The sequence below is a fragment of the Cantharellus anzutake genome (assembly GCF_015039405.1).
Source record: "Cantharellus anzutake strain C23 chromosome Unknown EI90scaffold_27, whole genome shotgun sequence".
Taxonomy (NCBI): Eukaryota; Fungi; Basidiomycota; class Agaricomycetes; order Cantharellales; family Hydnaceae; genus Cantharellus; species Cantharellus anzutake.
In genome coordinates this window covers 185121-206682 of record NW_024066977.1, presented here as the reverse complement: position 1 = coordinate 206682, position 21562 = coordinate 185121, and the positions used below count along the sequence as shown (strand labels likewise).

At 48.0% G+C, this 21562-nt stretch overlaps 10 protein-coding genes across 10 annotated transcripts; 3 read left to right on the top strand and 7 right to left on the bottom strand.

Moving 5' to 3' along the window:
* Positions 1-574: 574 nt before the first annotated feature.
* EI90DRAFT_3145757 (heterotrimeric G protein alpha subunit 4) lies at positions 575-2240 on the top strand (the record flags this gene model as incomplete). Its single annotated transcript, XM_039065339.1, has 10 exons — positions 575-664; positions 741-818; positions 869-1015; positions 1082-1230; positions 1353-1407; positions 1458-1661; positions 1720-1791; positions 1851-1922; positions 1972-2081; positions 2147-2240. 10 exons carry the CDS (start codon positions 575-577, stop codon positions 2238-2240), a joined length of 1071 nt encoding a protein of 356 aa, XP_038915433.1.
* Positions 2241-3020: 780 nt separating this feature from the next.
* EI90DRAFT_3060389 (Rtf2 RING-finger-domain-containing protein) lies at positions 3021-4780 on the bottom strand. Its single transcript, XM_039060487.1, has 6 exons — positions 4702-4780; positions 4602-4641; positions 4486-4548; positions 4299-4433; positions 3569-4246; positions 3021-3515 (listed from the first exon to the last, which is right to left on the bottom strand). Exons 1-6 carry the CDS (start codon positions 4719-4721, stop codon positions 3507-3509), a joined length of 945 nt encoding a protein of 314 aa, XP_038915432.1. The 5' UTR covers positions 4722-4780; the 3' UTR covers positions 3021-3506.
* Positions 4781-4934: 154 nt separating this feature from the next.
* On the top strand, positions 4935-6817 carry EI90DRAFT_3145755 (DUF21-domain-containing protein; the record flags this gene model as incomplete). The annotated part of the gene is made up of 11 exons (XM_039065338.1): positions 4935-5225; positions 5287-5307; positions 5375-5413; positions 5466-5521; positions 5716-5777; positions 5831-6036; positions 6095-6150; positions 6199-6280; positions 6333-6439; positions 6555-6637; positions 6702-6817. The coding sequence occupies 11 exons, from the start codon at positions 4935-4937 to the stop codon at positions 6815-6817; spliced, it is 1119 nt and encodes a 372-aa protein (XP_038915431.1).
* Positions 6818-7205: 388 nt separating this feature from the next.
* Positions 7206-7858, bottom strand: EI90DRAFT_3060386 (uncharacterized protein). The gene is made up of 3 exons (XM_039060486.1): positions 7694-7858; positions 7503-7624; positions 7206-7442 (listed from the first exon to the last, which is right to left on the bottom strand). The coding sequence occupies exons 1-3, from the start codon at positions 7828-7830 to the stop codon at positions 7324-7326; spliced, it is 378 nt and encodes a 125-aa protein (XP_038915430.1). The 5' UTR covers positions 7831-7858; the 3' UTR covers positions 7206-7323.
* Positions 7859-7963: 105 nt separating this feature from the next.
* Positions 7964-9563, top strand: EI90DRAFT_3124374 (uncharacterized protein; the record flags this gene model as incomplete). The annotated part of the gene is made up of 7 exons (XM_039063710.1): positions 7964-8183; positions 8237-8316; positions 8416-8571; positions 8630-8740; positions 8796-8960; positions 9010-9320; positions 9377-9563. The coding sequence occupies 7 exons, from the start codon at positions 7964-7966 to the stop codon at positions 9561-9563; spliced, it is 1230 nt and encodes a 409-aa protein (XP_038915429.1).
* Positions 9564-10146: 583 nt separating this feature from the next.
* On the bottom strand, positions 10147-11489 carry EI90DRAFT_2922256 (uncharacterized protein; the record flags this gene model as incomplete). Its single annotated transcript, XM_039054794.1, has 5 exons — positions 10147-10461; positions 10511-10675; positions 10729-10969; positions 11085-11214; positions 11279-11489. The coding sequence occupies 5 exons, from the start codon at positions 11487-11489 to the stop codon at positions 10147-10149; spliced, it is 1062 nt and encodes a 353-aa protein (XP_038915428.1).
* An 820-nt stretch (positions 11490-12309) lies between these two features.
* EI90DRAFT_3124372 (uncharacterized protein) lies at positions 12310-13664 on the bottom strand (the record flags this gene model as incomplete). Its single annotated transcript, XM_039063709.1, has 6 exons — positions 12310-12624; positions 12674-12838; positions 12892-13008; positions 13063-13211; positions 13257-13397; positions 13451-13664. The coding sequence occupies 6 exons, from the start codon at positions 13662-13664 to the stop codon at positions 12310-12312; spliced, it is 1101 nt and encodes a 366-aa protein (XP_038915427.1).
* A 3450-nt stretch (positions 13665-17114) lies between these two features.
* EI90DRAFT_2922141 (uncharacterized protein) lies at positions 17115-18468 on the bottom strand (the record flags this gene model as incomplete). Its single annotated transcript, XM_039054790.1, has 5 exons — positions 17115-17429; positions 17480-17644; positions 17864-18006; positions 18055-18195; positions 18249-18468. The coding sequence occupies 5 exons, from the start codon at positions 18466-18468 to the stop codon at positions 17115-17117; spliced, it is 984 nt and encodes a 327-aa protein (XP_038915426.1).
* A 444-nt stretch (positions 18469-18912) lies between these two features.
* EI90DRAFT_3124370 (uncharacterized protein) lies at positions 18913-19923 on the bottom strand (the record flags this gene model as incomplete). The annotated part of the gene is made up of 1 exon (XM_039063708.1): positions 18913-19923. One exon carries the CDS (start codon positions 19921-19923, stop codon positions 18913-18915), a length of 1011 nt encoding a protein of 336 aa, XP_038915425.1.
* A 62-nt stretch (positions 19924-19985) lies between these two features.
* EI90DRAFT_3016785 (uncharacterized protein) lies at positions 19986-21251 on the bottom strand (the record flags this gene model as incomplete). Its single annotated transcript, XM_039057033.1, has 2 exons — positions 19986-20833; positions 20867-21251. 2 exons carry the CDS (start codon positions 21249-21251, stop codon positions 19986-19988), a joined length of 1233 nt encoding a protein of 410 aa, XP_038915424.1.
* Between the last annotated feature and the right edge of the window lie 311 nt (positions 21252-21562).

Below are 21562 nucleotides of genomic sequence, written 5' to 3'. Positions count from 1 at the left end.
GAATTCCTGGGTTACCATGGCACCATTGGTTCAAGCTCGTCTTGAGCGAAAAACAAAGAACAAGCGGGTCAATCGAGGGGTGCAGGAGCAGTTATGTGAGCATCACCTCCCCCCGTCGTCGATGTTCTTCAAAGAGGGAATTGCTGTATCATGAGAACGTGACACATGAATGAGACGAAGAAAGAACTGGGACTGCAGGGCCAGAGCCTGTGAGTGAAGCAGGTTACAGGACACTAGCCTTATCGTGTACAAAAAAGCGATCGGAGCAAGGGTGTTTGGATGTCCAAGACACGTGTTTGTCACATGAACCGCCAGCGTAACAAATGATTGGGCACTTGCCGAGGTCGCCATTGCTCAATTGGGTCGACTCTCCGAATAGATTCATTCCTCTTCCTCCCTTTCATCGAGGATCCTGTAGCCTTCCATCCCTCCTCTCCATTCCCTTCCATTCCATTCCCTCGCTTACCTTCTTCTGTCTTCTGACGCTTTGTTTCACTCTTCTGTTGCTGGCTTGGAACAGCTTCTTCAATTTCTCCGGCAGTCATCCACTATCTATCATTACTAGCTCCTCACAATGGGCATTTGTATGTCTTCCAATGGCATGGACAGCGGGACGGAAGAGGAGAGGCGGCGCCATAGGGAGATCGAGAGGCAGTTGAAGGAAGTATGTCTGAGATACACCCTGGTTTCGCCGCTGCATACATGTCTCACCACCGCGTGTCGACTTTGATTACTTTCAGGACAAAGCGAAGGATGCCAATATTGAGCGAATCCTACTACTTGGCTCCGGTGATTCGGGAAAATCGACGATTGTAAAGGTCCGTTGTCGTTGCTCCTTGCGCGTCTGCTTACTGAGCGTGTGCTACAGCAAATGAGAATTATTCATAACATGGCGTTCACTCCAGCTGAACTGGAAACGTACCGCCAGGTTGTATATAGCAACATGATTGATGGGTTGAAAGAAATTATAAACGCCCTCGAAGATTTTGAACTTGCCCTCGATCCTGCCAACACGGTCGGTCACAACCGTTGACCGGATTCATGATTCGTGGTTGTGCTGACGTAGAACTTTTGCCTACAGGTGCATGCCATCGCTCTCGGAGGGAACCATGACATCAAAGAAGGGGACTCGTTTCCCGCCCCAATGCAGGCCCACCTCGCTGCCCTGTGGAATGATTCAGGGATTCGCAGGATGTATGCTCGTGCAAACGAGGCCGCCCTGCCTGACAAGTAAGTGCCTTTCAATAAATGCAACGTCTGACACGTCTGACATCGTGTTTGCAGTTTACCTTAGTATGGCATTGTCCCCTTGCAAACACCACATCACGCTACTGAAATCGAGTACCTTGCAGCTTTTTTGATGACCTCCAAAGGCTTTTTGAACCAAATTACCTGCCTAACGATCAGGTAAGTGGTGCATCTTTATGGGCACATGAAGCACCCACGCGTGTCCTCAGGATCTACTGCATTGCCGTGTACGGTCAACGGGGATGACAGAAACCAAGTTCCGCCTCGGCGGAAAGTATCTCCACATGATTGACGTCGGTGGACAGAAATCTGAAAGACGGAAATGGATCAATGCCTTTTCTGATATCGATGCCATACTCTTCTTGGTCAGCCTCAACGGCTATGATCAGTGCATGTTTGAGGATCGTCACGCGGTAAGCTTCGAATGCCAGAGTCTTCGTCGGGGTGGGTCTAATAGCAATACCATTCCAGAATCAAATGCAGGACGCGATGGAAGTTTGGGACTCCATTTGTAACAACAGAATTTTCCTCGAGACTCCCTTTGTCAGTCTGATCCCCTTGTCTTTTCCTTCGCGTTTTCGATGGAAGCCTTCTTTCTCTAGATTTTGTTCTTCAATAAGAAAGACTTGTTTGAGACAAAAGTCCAATATTCTGCTATTCGCGATAACTTCCCGGTGAGTGTTCGGGCTTGCATTTTCCAATGATCAACTCATTCCACATTAGGATTATGAGGGACCTGATCAAGATCCGAGGGCCGGTATGGAATACTTCAAGGGCCGATTTCTTCGCTTGTGCCACAGACAACGTGGAGGCGAGCGTGATATTTACACACAGTTAGTGCATCGGGATTGGCGTGGGCACACAGTGATGTGATCTTTTTGCTAATTCCTCGGGTCAGTTATACAACTGCAACCAATACCAAAACGCTAAAAATTATAATGAAAGCTGTAGAAGGTATGCATCTTGTTATTCCAGTATTCACTGGTCCCTGAGTCCCATCCCTTTTCAGAGTGCGTACCTGGATTTTTTTACTCGTTTCCCCGCCTCTGGCACATGGAGCATGCTGCATCCAGTGCCTCGTTTGCATATATTGAAGCCGTTCGCTCATCGTACAACTCTCCAGTATTCTTCTCCGTTCGAACCTCCATGACGCAGCGCTGATCTGACCAAAATTCCCCTTTTCCTAACATGCTTTCCAACAATCTGCCCCTCGCACCGAAATTCGGCTAACGGCAAACGGACCGACCCATGAACATACATTCGGAACGACTTCCTGGCTTCTGTTATGTGATTGTTAACAACTTACATCGTAATGGATCTCTCTTCAACTTGTACCATGTTTTGGGCATTTTCGTCTCCTTAAATTATTTTATTCAACGTCGTTCATCGATTATGAATAATTGTCACCGATCGCTTGCAAATTTGGAATATGGAACTCAAAGTGCCGTCCTTCGGGCTCATGTTAGTTTCGTTTTCTTGTCATTTCCCCACGCTCGTGCTTCGTTTCCCTCGTTCATCATTCATATCGGCGACTAACGTTGAATGCCCCCAATTATAGATCGAAGAATTACTCTTGTAGGAATCACAGCCTCTCCATAAGACATGCCAACGCCGCCATTATCCCTTTCCGCTCGACACTCGCCGCCCTTCGTTTCCCCTCACGAATGTATTTTTCGAGGATCCTTCCAGGGTCGGTTCTGTCTCAATACTGATACTGTATCCTCAATTCCCTCAACACGGGTTCTCGCAATCGCTTCCAATAATGATCAGCATTTGCCTTCATGTTTGCCGTCAGCATTTTTTTTTTCAGTTTTCTTAATACCTCATTCTCGGTTTATATCTTCTTGGGTTGTTACCAGCATCTGATCACCACTTCGCTTCGGGCTTCCGCTGTGAGTGCTTGTCAGGGAGGATACAACATCTCATCAATGCGGACATGGACTGCGCGTGTCTTGGTCCTGGCTTTATTTTAAATTCCTTTATCCCACTAGCATTAACTATTAACGTACCCAGCACCATGTCCGACGTCCTGTTACCATCACCATATATTATCACCTTTACATATTCTCAATGTCAGCTTTATTACTTTTTGATCTGACTCGGATAACACCAACTATCAGAAGTCGATTATTGTAATGGAGAGGGATGAGGTACTATCTTTGCAAAGATGATGGATTATTCGTACACATATTCAGCAATAGAATGTACACATTACAATTCATGGTGAAAGCGATGTAGAAGTTCACACGGAATATTCGTTAAGCATACTAATACGAATGAGTAAGGCCAAGGACGAGAAAGCGAATGTAAGACTGCTTACTCTAGTGAAAGTACCCATGGTAAGGAACGTCTCTTTGCTGTTATTTTTTTCCTTCGGGTCTCCATAAAGGCTCGCGACAGCCGAACTCATCTTCTCCTTTCGTTTCTTCTCTTCCTCGGCCAGGTCCGCAGCGACCTTGCGGTTGATGGAAGCTAGAGACGGGTTCATGCTTGGTGCTGGGGAATCATTGCCACCGTTTTGCTTGGCACGCTTCGCGGAGTCACCGTTTTCCTTCTCCGTTGTTGCTTCGACTCCTTCTGCTCCTGCTTTCCGTTTTTTACCCTTCGGTTTCGCAGCGGCTCGCCGGGCGATCATCTCCTCGCGAAGGCGTTCTGCTACTTCAGGGGATGGATTGATGAGACGTATATCTGTGGCCTTGGTAAATTTTGTCCCACACTGCGGGCAGAGGTCGAGGGGCGAAGAAATGGGGACGGAAGGAGCTGATGAGACTGCATCAGAAGGTGGGGGAGAGGGCGTGTCTTTGGAGGATGTTGATATAGAGCGAAGACCAGCGCTCGAGAAAACGTCCCCACAAGTAGCAACGTAACAGAAGGGCACAGCGCCGGTCATTTCTTTCAGGGTCAGGGGGCATATGAATTTAGGGTGTCGTGTATTTGTGTCCTTGCCATCATTCGGCGGTTCGACAGGATTCTTTGTCAGCGTAAGCGTTTTAACATCCTGCCCCAGGCATGAAGTTCACCTATTAACAGTGAGGAAATAGAAGACATACCTTCAGAGATCGGATATGCCCGCATATCTTTTCCCCATCTCCATAAGCCGATCTGTCTAGCAAATACTCCAGAATTGCATCCTTGTTATATAACTTGCCAAGCTCGCATGAGACAATAGGATCCTGTAACTCTCTCTAATGGGGATAGTATCAGTGGTGTCAAGCAGTCGAAACGCCGCATACGCACCTTTGAAAGAGCGCAGAAAAACCATTGAGCAATCATCCGATTGTTCTTGTCCGCCTGTTCAGCCTAGAACTATAATAAGAACTAGCGAGAGAGAGCTTATCGCAAAATAGAGATACCTTGGGCTTACTTTTCACCAAATCACGGCGGTCCGGGATGCTGCAGAGTCGGAAACATAAGAGAGAGCATGTAGGATGTCAACGACCAGGTTATGCCCACCTTCCTCCATCATTTCCCATCGTCGACGATGTCCTGGGTTATCCTGGTATCCTGGTGTATGAGTCGGCGGTCTCCGTTGAATTAGTTCCCGATGACCTATATAGAATGAGAATTTAGCCTGGATCTGGAGACGCCCAGCCTTCAAGTCACACGGGGTGTCTAATCTCTGAGGCCCATATTCGAATCTGATAAGGATTCCTGGCAACATGCTTCGGAGGAAAGCTGCTTACTTCATGGTTCTACGCGCTGCAGTTCATGCGGCACCTGTTCCAGGTCTCATCGTCGTAGCTCATAAACACAAGGTATATCCTGAATGGGGGAGTGCTACTTTTTGGTGGAGGATTGGTATAAGCTGCATACTAGTCCTTGCTGGGGGAGTGTTTGCAGGTTTGACTCTCGGTCTTATGGGCCTGGACCTTCTGCATCTACGAGTGCTCGCCTCGTCCTCAGATGATGCAGAGGAACGCAAAAACGCGAATACAGTGTTAAAACTTCTCGATAAGGGTCGTCATTGGGTGCTTGTGGTGCGTTCATTGTGAACGTGCATCGATGCGTTATTCTTGCATAACAGCCTCCCTTTCTAAGGTTTTGCTTCTTGGGAACGTTGTCAGTCCTTATCCAATGCATCTGTGACTTGGATGATCATGTAACTCAATACGCCCCTTTTGCCAAGATCATCAACGAGAGCTTGCCGATATTCTTGGACAGTGCGGTATGTCCATTACTGCATTTGGATGAACTGCACGCTGAGAGCCTTCTGTTAGATTGGGGCCGGATTTACTGCTGTAGTTATATCTACAGTCATGGTTGTTATTTTTGGGTGAGCTTATCCCGTACTCACTTTGTGTGTGTTATGTCTAATTTTCAAGACAGCGAGTGCGCATTTCCCGCCTCCCGAGTTAATCGTGTTTCACCTCACCTCAACTGCGATTTGTTAGAATAATCCCTCAAGCCGCTTGCGCAAGGCTGGTATCTATTGTTCTACTTGATGCTTGCTCATGGTCAAGTGCTTAGATACGGACTGCAAATCGGGGCTCGATGCGCCCCATTTGTGCTGGCATTAATGTATATTTTTGGTAAACACCACGGTCCTCACTGTTATTCGCATCTCACCGGTTGTTCGTCTTAGCACCCGTCGCCTGGCCCACTGCAAAACTGCTGGATCGTGTTCTAGGTGAATCCGAAGATACAACATATAAGAAGGCTGAGCTTCGCACATTCCTCAAATTTCATCGTAATTCTTCAGAGCCGCTCAGAGATGATGAGATTGCCATCCTTGACGGTGTTCTTTCCCTAAACGACAAAAGAATCGATCAAATTATGACGCCGATCAAGGTGAGCCGCCGGAGTGCAATGCATTGCGGTTCTTTAGTTAATCGTTTATTTTATAAAGGACGTCGTAACAATCAGTTCCAACATGATTCTTGATCACGCAGCGGTCGACAAGCTGTTTGTCTCTTCTATGCTGGCGGCGACTGTTTGCTGATCATCTCACAGCTTAACAAGCGGTTATTCGCGCTTTCCGATCTACAAAGGCAACAACAAACACCATTTTATTGGATTGCTTTTGATCAAAAAGGTGAGAGCGTGCTGAGTCTTACTTACTTTTCAATGCTGAGCTCCCTTGACAGCTTATTACGTACGATCCTGATGATAAACTCCCTGTTGATGCTTTTCCATTATCAATTCTTCCAGAGGCGAAACCGACTATAAACTGCTTCCAGGCAAGCCAAAAACAGTAACGTTCGCCACTGTCCACGCACTGATCGGACTTTGAAGGCTCTGGACTACTTGTAAGCGAGGGGTGGCGTTTTTGGTCTTCGAGCTGTTTGACACCTTCGACCTCCCCCCAGCCAAACGGGTCGTGCCCATTTACTACTAATATCGGAGCACCCAGGAGAACCCCGTGGAGCCATCGGCGTGATAACCCTTGAAGGTATGCTGCTCTTCTATCAACAACTACATATCTCGTTCTGAGGAATGAGGAACCCCAACTGCAGACATTATTGAAGAGATAATCGAGGAAGAGATAGTCGATGAGACGGATAGGTACGAGTCGAACCAATCCAAGCTGAAAGCGAAACGCATGTCAACTGCTGCTATCATGAAAGGGTGAAGCCAATATCATTAGTAACTACCGTAGCAGACGTGCTGACGTCATATACATCTCAGGATTGTGGAGCGTGAGAAACATATTCGTCGCATGAGCAATGGCTCCTCTGTGGGTGCTGGCACTCCGATGATCCTTCCGGTAACGCCGATGATCGGTCGCAGTGACCCCCCGCCTTTAACCCTGGTGGAAACTGCACAAGGGAACTCCGCACTTCTTCGTGGCGAACCCATACAGGAACTGAGCTCCAACAGCAGTTCACGGCTCACAGAGGAAGAGACACTTCTGGGCAAGTCACCCGGCTCCCAATATGGCGCTGTCCTCAGTACTCCCTCCTAAGTGTTAGTCGTCTTAGGCACTCAGGCTGGAGCTTTGTTCATAATCCAGATTATGACGATGAGACAGTGAAGGTGCCGTTGCAAAGCAGAATTGGTTCGAGGTATCAAATATAGTAGTTACAGTTTTTTCATGTATTGTTTACGTGGATTCGCAGGGATCCAGCACTGGAAAAGTCAAACAGTAATTGAAGATCGTGACCGTTTCGGACCCGCATCATTGAGTGCCAGTAACTCTGCGAGAATTTTACTCGAATGTTTCTGCTGCATGTTAATCGTGTGTGTACTCCCGTCAGCTGAGGCGGAGAATGTCAATGGCACGAAGAGAAATGACGTTGAGTTATGAATGCATGTACCATATTGAACGACCAGTTCCGGGTCCCAATCCTCCTCCTTGGACTTCTCTTTGCGCTCGACTTCTATGACTAAGGAAGGATTAACATACGCTATTCGCGGTACCTCTTCCTTCAAGAAATGCCTTTGGTCAAGCGATTCATCGTAAGCGAAATCACACTGCGAGCGTTCCTCGCGCGTCTATTTGACATACCGTGCGCCGAAATGAGCATTTCGCCTTGCAAGTGTCAGTTTCAATGACTTTATGGCAGCAGGAAGCGATGGTGCGGGCGTCTTCTTGAGTTGGGTAAGAACCTTGGATAACGAAGACGGTGCGCGAGGGGTGGCCATGAGCTGACAGATGCCGAAGTGACTGTCGGAAAACCCCGTACAATACAACGTTAACGAAATCCCCGTTTTCCGACACAAGGGCCATCTGTCATGTGCTCAGAACTCTCGTTCTTACGGACGTCAACTTACCACGATGGACGGGCATGCTTTGGCTGTTATGGAAGCGGTGGAGTCATGGGACTGGCCTCTCACTTATCGCATTCAAGCGTCAGGAGATCAAGGTAGCAAGTTCAAGTCGATCATACCAAAACTCTTGTCTGGTTTCATCGCCGAATCACAAGCATTAGGCGGAACCTTAGTTGATCATTTCTGGGTCGTGCTTGGGCAATGTCATCCCCGGCTCGAGGAAAATAGTGTGTCGAGATCCTCTCCTGCATGAAGATTCTCTACTGATATCCCTTCTCAGTTACGATCCTTCGGGACACAAAATTTTCTTCCCCCCTTCATTCTGAAACCATGTTATTCGAAGGGGTCAATCGAGAAACGGTCAACTTCTCTCCAATATTTTAAATGGGCACAGAACTTTTTACCCATCTTTGCATTGCTTGTAGGTCCTGATATCAACCTCCTGTGAAACTGGTGAAGAACTCAGTATTGGTTATGAATCCCAGTGGTCGTAAATCTAGGAGCAGCACACCCCCCTCGGTTAACGAACTCATCGCAAAGGATACCGACGAACTCCTGCAGATGGCTGCCTCAGAAGGCCTCGGAACTAGGAAACAAGCTGCTCTGGAAGCTCTGGTGTGTCGTGAAAGCGAATGACACATCTACTATAAAAATGCTCAACATTTTGATTCAGATATTCAAACGTGACGGCCAATCTTGTCCATTGACTGGCGTACCATTCGACCCTGAGTATGGTGTTGATCCAATTTTGGCCCATGTAATTCCTAACTCGGTCCATAACAAGGTTAGCGTTACGATTTTAAGGTGGCATTCATTAATCTTTGTTCTATATTGCGCAGCCTGAGACTATCAAGTGTATTGCCATGCTCGCTGGGACAGCCGTCTGTGACCTTGTTCTGGAACAGTTGAATGGCCCAGGCAACCTTATGCTTATCCAATCAGATGCACACACTGCATACGATAACATTCGCTGGGGGATTGAGGCCCGCAACGAGAATGGAATGGTGCGATTTTCAAGCTCGACGTGCTCTGCCATCACTCATCAATCCCAAGGTTAAATACATCTATAGGAGAGTTCCCTATTCGACTGCGAAGGGCCCCGGATTCATTCGCCTTTGCGATGGGGATCAGGTTGCCTTCGGAGGAGGCCCTGAGGCAGCACGACTCGGATCAGGCCCCAATCCGTCACTTTGTAACCTCCGACTTGCAGTGGCTCGCGTCTTGAGGATGAGTGGCGCTGCGGACATTATCACAAAGATGATAGATGACGGAAATGACTCAGATTTTCCTCACATTTACATTGCATCGCCAGCGTTTTGTAGCATTCTTACTGTTCGACTCCAACTTGCAGGGGGTGTTCTTCTGTAGGCAATCTAGCATGTCCGTTCGCTCCCTCAGTCTCTGATTGGCTATGGCTCAGGACATTCATTCACGATCGCAACCTCGTGGAGCTTTGTCCTCGCCTTTCTCGATACCCACTCGATGAGTCGGTCTTCCCCAGATCGTCCTCCGACCTCTTCACAGTTACCCCATATCCCATATCAGCTGTTAAATATGTTATTTATTTGTCTTGTCTCGGCGCAACTCCAGATACTTCTTTTGTCTGATATCTTGCCATTAGCTACTTATACAGCTGCGCGGTTACAAGAGATATTTCCCCCGCTTGAATATCCCGCTGAGTAGCTTGTCCTTGGTGTGCGGGCGTCTTTGTATTCTGACAGTTGCATGGTCTTGTGCTTTGGTCTTAACGAGGTCTAGCTGGATTAGTCACGACAGCGGAGTATGGATGAATTATACTGTCTTGTGTGCACGCAGGAGGAGACGCAACAGAGTAGCAAGGCAACAGTCCTGGCAAATGCCAGTGGTTACCGGGTCGTCTTCAATTTGTGGCATGAACTTCTGGAAATTGTATATACAACAGGGAGGAGACCGGGGAAGGAGGGTAACGCAAAAACAAGGATGACGAGGAACAAGGAAGAGAAGAACAGAGAGGTTATAACAACATATAGCCATTTGTTGTCACTGGGGCCGTCATACCTTCGTCGTGCTGCGGTAGCGTTCCACTCACATTACCGCAAAGCCCTTGCCATTGTTACTGCCAACGCTGCTATAATAGCAATATCAACAGGGTGCGAAAGTAGAATTAGTTGTGACCCTGGAAGTGACCCTGCTAGCAAGGTAACTAATTGCCTACAGAAAAACACCTCCTGCAAGTTGGAGTTGAGCAGTAAGAATGCTACAAAACGCTGGCGACGCAATGTAAACGTGGGGGAAATCTGAGTCATCTCCATCATCTATGATTTGTGCAATAATGTCCGCAGCGCCACTCATCCTCAAGACCCGGGCCACAGCAAGCTGGAGGTTACAAAGTAACGGATTGGGGCCTGATCCGAGTCGTGCTGCCTCAGGGCCTCCTCCGAAGGCAATCTGATCCCCATCGCAATGGCAAATGAATCCGGGGCCCTTCGCAGTCAAATAGGGAACTCTCCTATAGATGTATTTAACCTTGGGATTGATGAGTGATGGCAGAGCACGTCGAGCTTGAAAATCGCACCTTCCCGTTTTCATTACGGGCTTCGATTCCCCAGCGAATGTCACCATATGCAGCATGTGCATTTGATTCGATATGGATAAGGTTGCCTAGGCCATTCAACTGTTCCAGAACAATGTCACGGACAGCTGCCCCAGCGAACATAGCAATACACTCGATAGTATCAGGCTGTACAGTAGAACGAAGATCAATGAATGCCACCTTAGAGTTGTAGCGCTAACCTTGTTATGGACCGAGTTAGGAATTATATGCGCCAAATGTGGCTTGACGCCATCCTCAGGGTCGAAAGGCACGCCAGTTAATGGACATGATTGGCCATCACGTTTGAATATCTGGATCAGAATGTTGAACATTTTAGTAGATGTGTCATTCGCTTTCACGACATACCAGAGCTTCCAGAACAGCTTGCTTCCTAGTCCCGAGCCCTTCTGAGGCAGCCATCCGCAGGAGTTCGTCGGTATCCTTTGCGATGAAATCGTTAGCCGAGAAGGGTGTACCGCTTCCATATTTACGACTCCTGGGATTCATAACTGATACTGGCTCCTTCATCAGTTTCTAAGGAGATTGGCAAAAGGACCTACAAGCAACGCAAAGATGAGCAAAAAGTTCTGCGCCCATCTGAAATATTGGAGAGAAGTTGATTGTTTCTCGATCGACCCCTTCGAATAACACCGTCGAGGAATGAAGGGGGAGGAATATTTTGTGTGCTGGAGGATCCTAACTAAGGGATATCAGTATAGAACCTCCATGCAGGAGGGGATTGAGATGCACTATTTTCCTCAAGCCTGGGATGGCATTTCCCAACCACAGTCCAGAATTGATCAACTAAAGTTCCGCCCAACGCTTGTGACTCGGCGATGAAACAAGACAAGAGTTTTGGCGTGATAGTCTTGAACTTGCTACCCTGGTCTCGAATACGATAGGTGAGAGGCCAGTTCCATGACTCCGCCGCCTCCATAACAGCCAAAGCATGCCCGTCCATCGTGGTGAGTTGACATCGGTAAGAACGATTTCATCAATATTCCTGTTCAGAATTTGAGCACGTGGTGTGTGGCGTGTTGGCATTTGACGGACTGCTGTCTCATGGTGGTACATGGTGGCAAACCTACATAAGAACATCACCCATTATGTGAACGGCAGCCCCCATTTTGGACCTCAAATTGATTAGACATATTTCGCTCCGGCGGCGCTTCGCATTACAGCTGAACCAAGAACCACTCGCTGTCAAAAAGCCGCTGCTGTTCTCAAGGCCGAAAATCTTTTTGTCAATGCCAAGGTTGTCGTTGATTGCGACGATAGCATCGGGGAAGGCGTCACAGCTAATCGCTTGGCCAAGCTCAAGCCCTTCCTTCATTCAAGAAAGATGGCTCTACGCACGCGAGTAATGCGTCCGATGGTGCTGTCGCTGTGCTCCCTGCACGGAGGTCGGTTGCCAAGCGGTAGAGTTTCCCCATCGTTGGGAGGTGGTCACTGCTGCCGCTATTCCCGAGGTTCGTGCTCTGCCCACGAACGGGAAAGTCATTACCCAACATACATTCAGGTTCTCGAGAAAATTGGTCTCACACAAGCTAAGTAGTAACGACTTCCACGAAATCAACGAGGCCTTTGCCGGTCAAGCGCTCTGCAACGTCAGTTCTCCCGAGAACCAGATTAACCCTCGTGGTGGCGGTTGTAGTTCTTCTCGTTTATGGATTACGATTCTTCTTATTTAAATTGACTGACGAATGGGGCAATATGAAGGACTGCTTTGTTGGTAATTTGGATTGATGTGTTATTGTAGCCTCCACAATTTTACCAATTGCCTACAGAAGAACACCCCCTGCAAGTTGGAGTTGAGCAGTAAGAATGTCACAAAATGCTGGCGATGCAATGTAAACATGAGGGAAGTCTGAGTCATCTCCATCATCTATCATCTGTGCAATAATGTCCGCAGCGCCACTCATCCTCACGGTCCGAGCCACAGCAAGCTGGACATTACAGAGTAACGGATTGGGGCCTGGTCCAAGTCGTGCTGCCTCAGGGCCTCCTCCGAAGACAATTTGATCCCCATCGCGGAGGCGAATGATTCCGGGGCCCTTCGCAGTCTTATAGGGGACTCTCCTATAGATGTATTTAAACTTGGGATTGATGAATGATGGCAAAGCACGTCGAGCTTGAAAATCGCACCATCCCGTTCTCGTTGCGAGCCTCAATTCCCCAGCGAATGTCACCATATGCAGCATGTGCATCTGATTGGATAAGCATAAGGTTGCCTGGGCCATTCAACTGTTCCAGAACAAGGTCACAGATGGCTGTCCCAGCGAGCATGGCAATACACTTGATAGTCTCAGGCTGTGCAACAGAACGGAGATTAATCAATGCCACCTTAGAGTTATAACGCTAACCTTGTTATGGACCAAGTAAGGAATTATATGCGCCAAATGTGGCTTGACGCCATCCTCAGGGTCGAAAGCGAAAGGCAAGCCAGTTAATGGACATGATTGGCCATCACGTTTGAATATCTGGATCAAAATGTGGAGCATTTCAGCAGATGTGTCATTCGCTTCACGACATACCAGAGCTCCCAGAGCAGCTCGCTTCCTAGTCCCGAGCCCTTCTGAGGCAGCCATCTGCAGGAGTTCGTCGGTATCCTTTGCGATGAAATCGTTAACCGAGAAGGGTGTGCCGCTCCCAGATTTACGACTCCTGAGATTCATAACTGATACTGACTCCCTCATCAATTTCTCAAGAGATTGGCATCAGGACCTACAAGCAACGCAAAGATGGGCGAAAAGTTCTGCGCCCATCTGAAATATTGGAGAGAAATTGACTGCTTCTCGATTGACCCCTTTGAATAACAGCGTCTCAGAATGAAGGGGGGAAGAAAACTCGGTGTGCCGAAGGATCTTAACTGAGAAGGAATATCAATAGAAAATCTCCATGCAGGAGGGGATTCCGACGCACTATTTTCCTCAAGCCGGGGATGACATTTCCCAACCACGATCCAGAATTGATCAACTAAGGTTCCGCCTAATGCTTGTGACTCGGCGATGAAACCAGACATGAGTCTTGGCGTGACAGCCTTGAAATCGCGGTCTCCTGAGGCTCGAATGCGATAGGTGGGAGGCCAGTCCCATGACTCCGCCACTTCCATAACAGCCAAAGCATGCCTGTCCATCACGGTGAGTCGGCATCGGTAAGAACAATTTCATTTCTGATTTTTTCGCTGAGTTTTGAGCACGTGATAGACAGCGCTTGATTCAGAAGCGTACGGTTGCCCAGCAGGGCCAGGTTGATTGTGGCCACAGGTCATGTGACTCGGGACTTTTTGAGTTCACTGCTACGCGTGTTTACGTACATTAACGGCTTCGGTACTCCCAAAAACACACTAGGCACCACGTCAGACTCATACCCAGTCATTTTTACTCCATGGACGCGCGCGTGACACTGCAATGTGGTAAGTAGCTTTTGTATTCAATGTAAAGTCATGTTATGCTGTCAATACAAAGAGTCACATGCTGCTCCGAAAATTTGCGCAGACACGGTTTGCATGGGGACCTCATGTGTCCCAGAATTGAGGATCGCGTCAAATTTGGCAAGTGCTTAAGTGTACTGCCATTGCCATGTCGGAAAAGTTACAAATCCGCAACGTCACGTGATATTCGTTGCGATGCGTTGCAATGCATTGCAACACATCTCAATGCTTGGGCACACTGTTACAATGGGACTTCACATGGCATAAATGGCACTTATACTTGCATGCCAATAAACAACCAATGTGCTACATAAATATTTTTAGTCCGGGTTTGCAATATCTGTTGGACATGCGAGTCACCGGAGATATCTGAGGATTTTACTAAGCGTGCAAGTCCACACAGGAGTCACCTTAGGTAGATTTCCCTCGATTCATCCCTTTGTATATATATATGCATGGACCTTAAGCATTAGGGTAATTTGTATAGTGTCAACTACAGCTGAGTTAATAATGTCGGCATTAGAGTTATGTTTAGAAAAGAAAGACTATGTAGTGTGAGCTCAGTCAGACTCAGACAAGAGTTCTTGTTGGAGGGTAGTGCAAATAGTGCCTTTAGGCACTAGTGCGACCTCTTCCGAAGGTTTACTCGGTTAGGCCATGTGACTTGTTCCCTTAAAAGTCACGCTTCCCTTTCTTATTTTGGCTATTTCGGACTTAGCCACATACTATATTCAATCATCTGAGTTAATTTCTTTTTCCCTCAGTTCTCGCGCGAGACTGAGGTCAATTACTTGCTCTTTATTCTACATCTTGTTACTCATTGTATATTTAGATTATCCAACGATTATTCCGTTAGTTCTGAGGGGAAGGTCTGCTGTAAATGCGATGTTCCAAATATGGCAACCCACTTCAGCGGCTCACTTGCAGTCCAGAATGTACTTTTCTCAATAATTTACGGGTTGATTCAGTCCCAAATTATATATTTTGGAAGCTATTCAAATGGGCTATTCATCGATGTAAAGTGTGTTGACACCGTGGGAAACAGTCCTGACACCCCTTTAGACAGTGGTCAGCATGAGCACAGACATTGAGTTATCCCAAAGACTCGCGTCTGAAAAAGTATTTTGCGTTTTTCTCGATAATTTACTGGTCAATTTAGTCTCAAATTATATATTTTGGAAGCTATTCAGGTGGGCTATCCATTGGTGTAAAGTGCGTGGAAACCGTGGGAAACAGTCCTGACACCCCTCTGGACAGTGGCCAGCATTGTGCACAGACAATGAGTTGGACAGCCAATTTCGCATTTTTCTCAATAATCTATTGGTCAATTCAGTCTCAAATTATATACATTCTGGAAGCTATTCAACGGCTAAACCATGGGAAACAGTCTTGACACCCCACTGGACAGCAGCCAGCAAGGTGTACAGATTATGAGTCGGGAGCAATATAACAATACTTTGTTGGGTATTGATCATTGTATGAATTATAGAAATTCATATAAAACCGGACGGTCTACCTTATATGCCTGGGCTCGCTGGCCGAGTGGTAGGGTTGTGCTGTATTACTATAGACTGTATTGGTGCTTCAATATAATAGGTATGTGTAGTATGTATTCATATCCCCTAGTATGTAGGGTTGTCTGTTCGAACCCCTGAAGAATATCTGCATTTCTTTTGGGCTATTGCCCTGTGGTCACGTTGCAATGCATTTAAACTCAATGGTCCCGTTGCAACGCAGGGTGGCTGTTGCAACATCAAGTAATCAACGCAAGACTTGCATTGCCACCGATCCGTTTTGGCCGTTGTATTGTGTTGCATTGAGTTATAATGTATTGATACAGATTTGTATTTTTTCGGACACAATGTGTACCAGTTGAAGTGTCATCCGCAAATTTTCGGAGTAGCATGTGACTCTTTGTATTGAAAGCAGACCGTGACTTTACATTGAATACAAAAGCTACTTACCACATTGCAGTGTCGCGCGCGCGTCCATGGAGTGAAAATGACTGGGTACGAGTCTGATGTGGTGCCTAGTGTGTTTTTGGCAGTACCGAAGCCGTTAAAATGTAAACACGCGTAGCAGTGAGCTCAAAAAAGTCCCCGGTCACGTGACCTGGTGGCCACAATGCGAAAGTTGGACCTGGCCCTGCTGGCCAACCGTAGAAGCGCCGCCAAAAATACATACTTATGTCAGATCGATTTAAGGGCTGAATGAACGTTCTCAGCAACTCCTGACTTTGCGAATGAGAGGCCATGGTCCTTACCGGTATCCCCGAAAAGGCTTCCATCAACCGACAAGTGCTCTTCCAGTCCGAGTTAGGCAGGACTCCAGCTTCTATGACTTCGTAATATTATATAGTCTGAGCGCCGTCAACCATATTGCCAATGACATTTACCTGATATTAGCATTGATGCGTACATCTAATTCGAGCTAACCGTAACTGCTTTTACTTTGGGTGGATTGGATAGGCTAAGGCAGTGACGGTCCTCGTGTCGTCGCCTCTGAAACCTCCTCGGAGGTTCTCACGAACCTAGCTGCTGAAGATTGCCAACCTATGGGTATCACCTCCGAAAACGTCGCCTCCGACGTCGGCATCTCTCTCAAAGACCAAGATGCTTTCGCTGCGGCTCCCTTCCAGCTTGCAAAAAGCCGTCACTGCTCTCAAGGCCGAAATTATTCCCGTCAACGCCAGTTGATTGAAAAACGATGGTATCAGGGAGGGCATCACAGCTGAGAGCCTGGCCAAGCTCAAACTGCCTTCATTCGAGGAAGATGGCCACGCATGCAGGTAATGCGTCCGATGGTGCTGCTGCTGTCCTCGCAAGGAGGTCGATTGCCAAGCAATTGGTTTTCCCATCGTCGGAAATTTGTCGCTGCTACCGCTATTCCCAAGGTTCGTGTTCTGCCCAGTCAGGAAAGGTCATCACCCAACATACATTCAGGTTCTCGGGAAAACTGGAGCTGATACCGACTTCTACGAAAACAACGAGGCCTTTGCCAGTCCAGCGCTCTGCAGCGTCAATATTCCCGAGAACAAGATCGACCCTCACGGTGGCGGTTGCAGCACGCCGATTTATCTTTTCGTTTGTAAGCCACATTCTGATGATATCCTCTGCTTGTACCGACTCATCACATTGTAGCCTCCACAATTGCCTACAGAAGAACACCCCCTGCAAGTTGGAGTTGAGCAGTAAGAATGTCACAAAACGCTGGCGATGCAATGTAAACGTGAGGAAAATCTGTGTCATCTCCATCATCTATCATCTGTGCAATAATGTCCGCAGCGCCACTCATCCTCAAGACCCGAGCCACAGCAAGCCGGAGGTTACAGAGTAACGGATTGGGGCCTGGTCCAAGTCGTGCTGCCTCAGGGCCTCCTCCGAAGACAATCTGATCCCCATCGCGGAGGCGAATGATTCCGGGCCCCTCCTCAGTCTCATAGGGAACTCTCCTATAGATGTATTTAATCTTAGGATGGATGAGTGATGGCAGAGCATGTCGAGCTTGAAAATTCGCACCTTTCCGTTCTCGTTACGGGCCTCAATTCCCCAGTAAATGTCATCATATGCAGCATGCGCATTTGATTCGACATGTATAAGGTTGCCTAGGTCATCCAACTGTTCAAGAACAAGGTCACGGACAGCTGTCCCAGCGAGCATAGCAATACACTTGATAGTATCAGGCTGTACAGTAGAACGAAGATCAATGAATGCCACCTTAGAATCGTAGCGCTAACCTTGTTATGGACCGAGTTAGGAATTATATGGACCAAATGTGCCTTCACACTATACTTAGTGTTGAAGGGCAAGTTAGTTAATGGACACGATTGGCCGTCACGTTTGAATATCTGAATCGAAATATTGGGCATTTAGGTCGGCGTGTCGTTCGCTTTCACGACATACCAGAGCTTCCAGAGCAGCTTGCTTCCCAGTCCCTCGCCCTTCTGAGGCAGCCATCTGTAGGAGCTCGTCCGTATCTTTTTCAATTAGATCGTTAACTGGGAAGGGTGTGCCGCTCCCAGATTTACGACTACCGGGACTCATAACTGATACTGACTCCAGCAGTTTCTCAGGAGATTGGCATCAGGACCTACAAGCAACGCAAAGATGGGTAAAAAGTTCTGCGCCCATCTGAAATATTGGAGAGAAGTTGATTGTTTCTCGATCGACCCCTTCGAATAATACCGTCTCAGAATGAAGAGGGGAGGAAAATTCTGCATGCCGAAGGATCTTAACTGAAGAGGGATATCAGTAAAGAATGTCCATGCAGGAGGGAATCTCGACGCACTATTTTCCTCAAGCCGGGGATGACATTTCCCAACCACGACCCAGAATCGATCAACTAAGGTTCCCCCTAATGCTTGTGACTCGGCGACAAAACCAGACAAGAGTCTTGGCATGATAGCCTTGAACTCGCTACCTCGGTCTCCTGAGGCTCGAATGCGATAGGTGGGAGGCCAGTCCCATGACTCCGCAGCTTCCATAACAGCCAAAGCATGCCTGTCCATCGCGGTGAGTTGGCATCGGTAATAACGATTTCATTTCTGATTTTCGCACCTTGGACACCCAGTGGGCGAAGCCTCGTTAGGTGGATTATTTGTATAACTTTCATTGGCCCCTAATAGGCCAAACCCGGCCTGTATATACTGTTGTATATCCACTTGTATATACAAGCGTGCGAATTAACTTCAGCGGCCGCTGCCCCTACTTACAGTCCGTGCGGAGTGGTACTGCGATATTGAACGGAAATGAGATTGCGCAAACAGAGTAGCATTGCGATGAAGACTTGTGAGAGTATGTACAAATGGTATCAAGACAACCATTAGCATGATATGGAGTATGAGTGCAATCGTATATACAAATGAAGCGATGACATTAAGATAATGAGATAAACGTTAGCACGAGGGGAAAGCTTGCAAAAATATTGTACAAATGGAATGATTATAAGAAGCTTATGTGTTCGTATGATTAAAGTTGAAGAAAGTCTGCGATTGTCGTGGATCAGCTGTCGGGACACTGGGAGACATACCTGGCACCTCCATACCCATCATAGGTGGGAAATGGTGTTGGTGAGGGATGAATGGGTAGCTGAAAGGCGGAATTGCTGGGGTTGAAACCAGTCCATATGGCATGCCATGAAAAGTACCGGCAGGCTGGCTGTTCGAGGGGCCAGGGAGAGATGCAAAGATATCGGGATTGTGGATGGAGATGGGAGGGAACCCCACAAGTCCAGCATTGCTAGGCAATGGTTCTTCTGCCACTAGAGTCGAGACACTAGTAGAAGAGACTCGGCGATCTTCCTGGGGAGCAAAAGATTCACCGTTTGCAGACCCAGCAAAGCGGTCACATTCAGACCCCACCCTACGACGCTTGGCCACCTTCTTTCCATCCTCACAATCCTCTACAAGAGTTGCGGCTTTTCGAGTGCGCTTCGGCTTTTGCAAAAACACACCCGCATCACCGGATGACAATATGGCCTCCTCATTAACAGCAACAACAATAACATCGCTTCCAGAAGGCCTTGACTGTATGAAAAGCTTAGGTTGATTATCGGCTCCAGTGCAGGAAGTCCACAGCATCTCCCAGGTGTCCGTCTTTTTCTGCAAGTATTCCCCCGAAAAAACATGTGCTAGTGGGAGGTTGTCACGCCAATTCACAAGCTGTTTCCCCTGCCGGATCAAACGAGCAATGAACTGGTTCCACTGGAAGTTCTTTTTGAAGGGCATGCTGGCTTGCTCCGCGATCTGGCACAAATATTCCCGACATTTGGACCTTAATTTGTCCCGTCCCACGGCTTCTGTAGCCGGTGCATCAACACCCGAAATTATACTGTGTAGCTCGGGGATAAATGTAGTCTCCTTGCCGAGCTTACTAGTGATAAATTGGTGCAGATGTGGTGAATTGGACTCGAAGGTGCCCATGTCGGAAGCAGCCTTATGGGATGGAAGAATCATCATGGCCATGTGAATGCCAGCGAAACGTGCTGCAACAGAATCCTGCTTCCAGCTCTTGACAATCCGCTTTATCATCCCCCCTGGTCCTTGGCATCATCTCGGATCATTGAAATGCTATCCCGCTTCTTTGCGTCCTGAAGTTGGATCAATTCTTGCGCCTTAGCCTGCCAGCCCTGGCTGCCCTTTCCACCATGATCCTGAGTAAGCTTGTTATAGTTGGGCCGAGCAATGTTCTGAATGTACTGGTCATAACGCATGCTGGAATCCGGATTGGGGTTGAGTTCGAGGTATGCGTTCCATGGGTTCCCCGAAGCACGGCGTTCACGGGTAGCAAAAGCAAGGCTGATATGATTGAGTGCGGAGGTGATGGTGCGATGTCGACTCTCAGCCCAGTCATTGACGGAAATCAGGAAGGATTGATAAATAGCGTCTAGCTCCTTAATTTCCACCTTTGAGTAACGTCCAGCCACTAGGGGAGACACATCTGCCTCAGGATCATCAAAGGAATTGATCAGATCCATCTTGGCTGCCGCAACATCCTCAAGCTCTGGGTAATTCACGTTCACCCCGGAGGGGTCCCCAATCAAATTCAGTTCTCTGGAATCATCATCAAACCCGCCAGCCTCGCCATTAACAGTTTGGCCAACAAGGGGAGTATTATCGGCAATTGGGCTGCTAGGGAGGCTGCCAGTGCTGACAACAGGGTGAGTCGCCTGATCGCTGGCCTCGAAATTGTTGAGTAGCGGACCACGGCAACTGGGTCCACCCGTAGTGTCGGGCTCGCTGCTGACCTGCTCACTGGATTCAGGGTTTGGCTGTGATTTATGGAGATTACGCTCGTCAAGGGCAGTAGGAGCTGGTGCCGCGTCCGGCTCGGCCTCGGTGCTCTTGGGTTGCGGGTCAAGGCAAGTGGAGTCACCTGCGGCATCATGGTTGCCACTGACCTGCTCACCAGCTTCAGGATTCGATGGTGGCTCACAGAAACTGGATTCACCAGCAGTGGTCAAGGAAAGGGAAGCTGGTGCCGCGTTCAGCTCAGCGTGGGTGCGTGGACGACGAGGGATTTTCAGCACAATTTTAGAAGAGGGAGTGGAAGGGGAAGGGATGTTGGATCGTCGGGGCGAAACCTTCTTCTTCGAGTTGTGTGCAGCAGCACGTTTAGGTCTCAGGGGGGCCACAGGCACAGCAGATGGCTCCGCACTGGAGGTGGGTGGCGGCAAGGCAGCATTTCGCCGTATGAGGAAAAAATCATCCGTACTGTCAGGTGCAGTTGAGGTTGTTAACTTTGGATTGGGTCTGGGGCGGAGACAGCGCTGGGTATTAGAATCTGACGACATGGGCAGTGAGCGGATGACTGGCTGCATATCAGTTATGCTATGCGAAATTTGAATGTCAAAAGTAAAACACTCACCGTCTGGAAACGAAATGAGATGACAGGCTTGTTATTTTCAGCGAAAGGTTATTGTCAAACTCTTCAAGCCAACGATGCAAGGGACAAATGAAACAATTTTACGACGTTGGTGCGTCGTAAGCATGCACCAAATGTCAATAAAGGTGTGCAAGCGAAAACAGGGGAGGGGGTTGAACAAGAAAGCCCGACCACTCCGTGACGATGCGCCAAAGACGTGGGTGAGGATCCCTGTAACTC